This window comes from Eurypyga helias, unplaced genomic scaffold (assembly GCF_000690775.1).
Source record: "Eurypyga helias isolate BGI_N326 unplaced genomic scaffold, ASM69077v1 scaffold2639, whole genome shotgun sequence".
Taxonomy (NCBI): Eukaryota; Metazoa; Chordata; class Aves; order Eurypygiformes; family Eurypygidae; genus Eurypyga; species Eurypyga helias.
The window spans coordinates 4907-12732 of record NW_010269929.1 but is presented as its reverse complement, the minus strand read 5'-3'; the positions used below and the strand labels follow the sequence as shown (position 1 = coordinate 12732).

The following is a 7826-nucleotide window of genomic DNA, read 5'->3' as shown; positions in this document are numbered from 1 at the left end:
CAGGGTGGAGGTGAGTGTGTCTGTGTAGTGCTTAGTTGCTGACTGGGGTTAAACCATGATAAAGAATATTAAAGGTTTCTCTAAACCTTCATGTGACTGACTGACACTCTGAGGGCAAACTGTGGCCTGTATAGAAGACACACGAATGCTACAGTGGTTCTGAATTACTTGGTATATTTTTTTTGTGTCCTGTTCTCCCCTTCCAAACGAGTGACTGGTTTAATTTTCTTTTTCTTACAGGTTGTCCACCCTTTCTATGCATATTGGCAGAGTTTCTGTACTCGGAAAAACTTTGCTTGGAAAGAAGAATATGACACACGACAAGCCTCAAATCGCTGGGTGAAACGAGTTATGAAAAAGGAGAACAAAAAAACGAGAGAGAAAGCAAGGAAGGAGAGGAATGAACTCGTCCGTCAGCTTGTAGCCTTTATTCGTAAAAGGGATAAAAGAGTACAGGCTCACAGGAAACTTGTAGAAGAACAGAATGCAGAAAAAGCTAGAAAAGCAGAGGAATTTCGGAGGCAGCAAAAGCTCAAACAAGCTGAGTATGTAAATGTGGAAAAAATCTTTTCTTTCAAAGTCAGAGAAACTATACATGAGGATAACATGTAGTTAGATTCTCATAGTAGCTCCACTTGCTCCTTTAAACTTCCTTGAAAATTCTGTGTATTAGTTTTGGTGTCAAGTCTGAGCTTTGTCAAGCTGGAGTCTCACACTGCAGGTAACTGGCTGTAGTAGCACAGAATCCACTGTCCTTTTGCTTACCTGGGGAAGTCAGATCTAACAGTTATCATCATTCCTTTAAATAAGAAAAAGAACGTATGTTTTGGAATGAGGGACAGCACTATGACAGCCTGGACTAAGGTCAGCTTTGCCTGCTTTGAAACTGAACCTGCTAAAAAGAAAGTGGGGAAAATGAACTTAGTTTTGGTTTTCCATTTACCTCTCAGAAAGGACCCTTTCACTGGACTAAATGCGTGGTTTTGATGCTTTTATTTTCCCCAAAAATTATGTAGAAGAAATAGGTGATCTCCAAAGTGTAAGCACAATTTACTCTTCCAACTAGAAGAGCTTTTTCTCTGCAAATGGGAGGAAGGAGCTTAAATTCTTAATAAGAGTGCACTTGCAAAATAATTTCATATTGATTAAAATTATATTAAAAAAACTAAAATACATGTGGAATAGATTATGTACAACTTGGGTATATTCTCCTAAAGGGAGAATAAAGCAGAGCTATGCCTTTACTGACAAGTGGTTTGATAATTCTGAGGCCGGGAGCCAGCTGGAGCAAAATTTAGCTGTACTGTGGTGCACTGGTGGGTAACTTGGGCCCCACTTTGGTTTGGAAAACTGAGCTGGTACATTCCCATAGTGCAGGGTCAAAGAGTAACGTGCTTGCTCCTTTTGTGGTCTTGTGCTGTTTGTGGGTTTGGATCTTAGAGCAGGTAAAAGTAGCTGTGCTGCTTTGAGGGTCGAGCTGACTTTCCTGCTGTCAGCTCGGTACAGACCATGCTGTGCAGCATTTCCTGCCTGAAATTCAGGCAGGGCCTACCTACATTAATACCGCTTTACTTGCAGCGTAGATGTGCCTGTTGACATCACAAATTAACTGCTGAGGTGTCCAGGCCCTACAGACAATTGTTTGCTCCATTATAATCAGGACTCTTCTCCTAAAATACCAGAGAAGAACAAGAAGTTACCTTCTAAATAATACTGTTTCTGTAATTCCCATCTCATGGAGACAGTGCAGAAGTTCCTGTATTATTCTTCTTAAAGGCTTGCGGAGCAGTACAAAGAGCAGAGCTGGATACCTACGGCAGATCTGGAGAGAGAGTTGCAGGAGATGGAGGCACAATATGAAAAGGAATTTGGAGATGGATCAGATGATGACAATCTAGAAAAACAAGAGACAGAAGGTATGGGTTGTGTGAGGGGAGGTCTGTGTTGGGTTGTGTCGGCCTGAGTATTGTCTCACTGCACTTAAAGCCCCAGATTCACAGTCTTGACTAGTGCAACTCCCTGCCTCCAGCTGAGGGGTGCCAGGCTGGAGCCTTGGCCCTCTCTGGGGTTTTCCGTTGAACATGAGCAGACACCAAGCTGCAGCTGCTGGTTTGTGCTAATGTGTGATTTGGTGAGATGCTCCTGATCTGCCTCCGTGTCCGTAATACTAAAGAAGTTGAGTGTCAGTGTTGTGATTATTTGCTGGGGCTTTAAGAGCAGCTTACTCAAAAATTGCTCATCTGACTTTGTCTCTCTGATCCCCACTGATTTCCTCAGACAAACTGAATGCTGAGACTAAAGCAGCTGAATTTCTTGATGGTCTGTACTGCCCTGCTTGTGACAAATGCTTAAAAACTGAGAAGGCGTAAGTGCTTGTGGTTGGGGATTTGGGGGTGGAGGTGTTGGGCTTTAACTCTTTAAAAAACGCATTTTAAAGACTTTTTAGCTTCACATAGTGGTCAGTGTCATCTTTCCAGTAGAGACATTGTCAGGGCAGAGCTTCCCATACTCAGTAGCGATGGATAGTGGGCCTGTTATTAATTTATAGGTAAATTTAACAGTGTTTGCTCACAGCTGCCTGCAGTAACAAATGATCTGCTGGTCTTCACAGCCGGAGGAATCACGAAAAATCCAAGAAGCATCGGGAGATGGTAACACTGTTAAGACTGCAACTGGAAGAAGAAGAAAGGGGTTTTCCTGTGTCTTCGGATGATGCAGAAGCAACACATAGCCCAGAGGAGGAAGAAGCAGAAGACATGCCCAAGCAGAAGTACTTCAAATTGGTTTTAATTTTATTGTGACTAATGATTTAGTAAGTCTTGGAGGCCCTTGGAGCTTCTGATGATTTACAGCTGTGTTGGAACTCGTGTAATTTAAAATATTTCTTAGCATCAGAGTTCTGGTAAAATGCATGCATTAGTATGACTGGATTCAAATGTTGTAGGACGGTAGTCTTACTTTTTTCTGCTTCTTGAAGTTACCTATTAAGGAAAAGTAGTGATTGTTATTTTTCAAACAGAGGAACTTGCAGGGGGCGGTGTTGACTGATTTGGTACTTTTTGTCAGTTGTGTGCTGGTACACGTAGAAAAGGAGTGTGCTTAAAATGAAGACTGATGAAGTAAGTTGCACAACTTCATTTTTTTTTTGAATGGCCGAAGCATAATACCAGCTGTCTCCCTAGCACCTTCAGGTACAGTCTGAGCAGAGTAAGCATTTTACTAAATGCAGTGAGCAATTCAGGACAACTGTTGTTTTCATTTCACTTGTGGCTACTGTCTCTCTAATACCATGTTAAGAGGATAAGCAAAAATGTATCTTGTTAACTTTTTAGAAATTGTAATCAGTTTTTTTTCCCTTGAATAGTTAATTTTATAATTCTTATCCATACAGACTCTCGAAGAAGCAGAGGAAGAAGCTGAGAACAGTGGTATGTAGTCATAATAGTGATATTCAGGGAACTTTACAATTCAGTTGTGTTATCTCCTAACTTAACTTTTTTTTGTCCTGAAAAATGAGAGAACCTGAAATTCTTAAAATCTTGAAGACTGTTTTCAGGTATCTTAAATTCTTTGACTGCAAAATAAATTTTTATTACACTTACTACGATACTATTTTATGATGATGATCTCATAGATGTCACTTTGTTCTGTTTGTGCAGTTTCTAATAAATGTGTGGGTGGCTGTAAAAAGGCTACATTCTGAAGTGTAAGTCAAAAAAAAGAAAAGAAACAGGCAGATAGGGAAAATGCAAGGGATTGATCAGAAAGACCAGCAATGGCCTCGGTGCATTGGCAGCTCTGTTGTTTGGTGCTCACTTTCTGCTTTGGTTGCTAGAGCTGGTATAACAATCTCTGTCTTGGTGGAGGGGAAGTCACAGATTATTGGCATCCTACTGACACTATAGTTGTTGGAATGGATGTGTTAGTTCCACCTTTCACTTGAAATGTAAACACGAGTAACACCTATCTGTTGTACTCCAGGATGAGTCTGTGCTGACAGCAGCGGGGTGAAACTCCACAACTGCAAGGTGTTGCAGGCTTGAGTGGCAGGAGTGCCACATTGAGCAAACTCTTCTGCTTTCCTCAAGCTTGATCCTTTTCAAGCCTTACCTCTTCTGTACTTACTACCTCAGCCCTCGCCTTCTCCCAGTGAGCTATCTGTGCCAGGTCCTGCCTCTTCCACCCTTCCCCAGGATGGTCTGCTGTCTTCCCTCAGCCTAACCACTCCAGTCTCCTATTATGTGTTCACCTTCGCTGCCCTCTCCCACACTGTCATTACCTCTCAGCCTCAAGAAACTTCCCTGAGACTTTCAAGCAGCTGAAGCTTTTCTTAATTCTCTCTGCCTGTTGTAGCATAGCCCAAGTCAGTATTGGCTTGACCTTCCTGTTTTCCGTGCAGGCCATCGGGCTCCTGTTAACTCTTGCCTCCTCAGTTTGAAATCGGAGGGTCTCATTCTCACTGTCGAGGTTGTGTATAGGCACTGTCTCGTCCATCGGTTTGGTCGTGGTGCCTTCTGCAACCTGGACAGTAGGTGCCACTGTCGTGTAGCATAAGCTGGAATCTTGTGCAGAGGGACTTTTCTGGAAACAACCTCTACCAAGCTTTACAGAGCGCAGGGTATCAGTATGGGTTTTGTTTTCCTGAGGGTAAGTAGATGAGGCAAGATTTTTCAGATAGTTGAGACTCTGCAAAAGATACTACAGGTGGTAGAGTTGCATTAATGTAGTCCTAAGTCATATTTGTTATTCTGTTTTTGGGACCTGAGCTGTTTGGAGTGTTGTAGTTTAACCTGGGCCAGCAATTATGTACCGCACAGCTGCTGCCTCACCTCCCCCTGCCCCTCCAGTGGAGGAGAATCGGAGGAAAAGACAAGGAAACTCGTGGACTAAGAACAACTTAATAATTGAATATAAATTAATAACAGTGAAACGAACAATGCCATCAGTGTGAGCAAGGTGTGATTAAAATAATAGAAAATAAAACTAATCCTACAAGTGCTCACCACCCTCTGAGCGATACCCCACCAGGTCCCGATTAGCAAGACTTGGAGCCTGAGAGCCAGAGAGAGATCGCACCAGAGTCAGGGTGAGCCCCACAGGCGAGAGGGTGATCGAGAAAGCCAGCTGACCTGCCAACTGCTACCTAACAGCCATGGCCCCCTGGCCCACCCCCAGCTTCTACACTGAGCATGATGTACTATGGAATGAAATACCCCTTTGGTCAGTTTGGGTCAGCTGAACTGTGTGTCCCCCACCCCTGGGTGCTGGTAGTGAGAAAGCTGGGAACGCAGGTGCAGCATCAGAAGCTGAAGAAGTCCTTGACTTGGTACAAGCACTCCTTAGCAACAAACACCGGTGTTACCAGTGCTCTTCTCAGGGCAAATCCAAACCAGCCTCATACTGGCCACTGCGAAGAAAATCAGCTCTGTCCTGACTAAAACCGGTGCAGCTGCAGACATGCTCTGGGGTTGATCTTTTGCCAAACTGCATCTATTGAGTCTGCTTTGTCTTCTGGAGCATGGAAAAGGATGACTGTTTCTAATGTTAGGGAGGGAGAGTAAGGGTGGAAGAGTGAGGGAGGAAAAATGCGTTGTGTCTGTCTAGCTTCAGTCAGCTCAGTTATTTTGTCTTGTGTCCTAATGCAGGTGTCTGGCACAGAAAACCTTAACATTTTGCCAAGTTATAGGCAAAGCCACTATCTTACGGAAAATGGTAGCCAGAACAGAATGAGCCCTGTGAGTAATTAAGAGCTGCCTGTCTTCTCTTCTGTAGAGACTGTTTTATTGGTGTTTCTTCCCTTCATCACAGGTGGCCTTATCTTTCAAAACAGGAGAACTAAGGTTTTACCTGTTACAATCTCACTGACAACACAGTAAAATTAAGAGGGTCCCTGGCTTTGTGTTCCCCTCCCCCCCCACACGTGTGAGGTGAAGGAGTATAATACTGTAATCACCAATGAAGCGGAAGTAGTTAACTTTCATTTCTTCTGTTTGGGCAGATTTATGAGGAACTTTCTGAGGAAGATGCTGATGAAGGAACAACTGAACAGGGGGAGGTGCCTGGCGTGGATGAGGACAGTGGCACACCGGAAGGGTTGGCAAATGATGGACAAAGATGCGCTGCGTCGGAGGACGCAAGCGCTGGAGAAGGGGCTGGCCAAGTGAGCGAAGCAAAAAGTGAAGGGAAAAGGTGAGATGGCTTGCAGTATTGCATTCACGGTGCTGTTCTGTGTCACGTGCGACACTGCCAGAGGTGTCTAGGTTTACTCACATGGGACCTGGGGGGCTGCGACCACTAGATCAGAGTTGGATAAATATGGAAATAAACAAGTACTGTATGGGTGTTTGGGGTCTGCTTTGGAAAGGGTGTTTGCAGATCCCAGCCACATCACTGACCATAGCTGATGCATCATCTCTCTGAACCCTGAGAGCAGCAATTGATCGTATGAATTACATTGCTTTGTATTTTGCTGGAAGTACTTGCATTGTCTTGTGTGAAGGAAGAACAGGGGAAAGTAGTAGAGACACTGAGAATTGAAAACCATGAGCTCTTCAACATGGAATCTTCCTGATTTTGGTTTCTCTGTCTATGATCAGTGCTAAGCCTAAAGGGAAGAAAGCCAAGGATGCCAGGAAGTCTGCTAAGGTGTCTTCAGAGAACCCCACAACGGTACGTCAAATTACTTAGGCTATTTAAAAGCTGGTGGTCATACTACTACAAACAAGGCTGGTGGTTTGATACTTCCAGTCCAGAAATTGTTTGTTTTACTTATTCTTTAACAGTACAGGTATTTCTATCCCTGTGGTTTCTTTTATGAGAAGGTAGGAGACTGGAACATCAGCCCTTGTCCTCACAGAGAAAAGCAGGACTAAGTTTTAGTTCCAAGAGTTGCTAAAGCTCTGTATCCAAGGCAGTTCCAGCCCAATAAATTAAACAGCCGAAGACCAGCAGTACCCTTGTATCCTTCCCAATATTGATGCTCCCCAGAAAGAGCAAAATCTTGTAGTAACCACAGCTGAGACATAGTAAATTAACTAAATCTGAGAGCCCAAAATACTGTGTGTATAGTCAGGTGAAATCAAAAGCATTCTTTGTCTTGAATTAGATTTGCAAGGCTTCTGTTCTTGTTCTTGGTTCTACTCAGTACTCCTGGAAATTTCACGATGTGACACTTGTGATTTCTTTTTTTAATATATGTACATGTTAATCAGTAATGGAGTAGCTGTGATAGAAACAAATGGCTTATTCTTATTTCACTGTCTTAAGAGAAACTGCACACAACAAAATGGTGTATTATAGTTACTGCACAATCCATACAGAAGTGAAGCATTTTGGTGTTTTCTTCGTTGTAGAATGAAGTTCCCATCCACTGTGCAACCTGCAACTGTGCATTCCAATCCCGAAATAAACTGTTTGAACACCTAAAAGCCACTGGACATGCAAAAGCAACACAAACACCAGCTGGAAACAGAAGCAAAAAAGAGGCGTAAAGCCAGATAAACTTGGTTACAGTGGGTCTTCAGAATCGTGAAAACTATCCCAAAACTGACAGCTGTGCACTGCTTGTGTTCAGGGTTAAATGGACAAGACAAGTGTTAATTTTGGGGATAAAAATACTCCTTTGTTGCATCTTCCTATATTGTGAAAGAACCTGTGGTTTCTCATAGCTTTATCAACCTTTCTTTAATGACTGGATTGGATTTGGCACCTCAGCAGTGAGGTTGGGGATACAGTACTTCAGAGCTACTCACACTGAGCTGCTGTAGAACGTGAATTGGTGTACTCACACGGAGGAGATAAAATTATTTATTAATACCTGTGTTGCT

The 7826-nt window shown here is 43.1% G+C and overlaps 1 protein-coding gene across 1 annotated transcript; it reads left to right on the top strand.

Annotated features, from left to right (window-relative positions):
* Positions 1-240: 240 nt before the first annotated feature.
* Positions 241-7490, top strand: DNAJC21 (DnaJ (Hsp40) homolog, subfamily C, member 21; the record flags this gene model as incomplete). Its single annotated transcript, XM_010158235.1, has 8 exons — positions 241-545; positions 1777-1916; positions 2278-2365; positions 2612-2770; positions 3392-3428; positions 5999-6189; positions 6597-6669; positions 7353-7490. Coding segments are annotated over 8 exons (1131 nt in total), but the record flags the coding sequence as incomplete, so codon positions are not given.
* Positions 7491-7826: the final 336 nt, after the last annotated feature.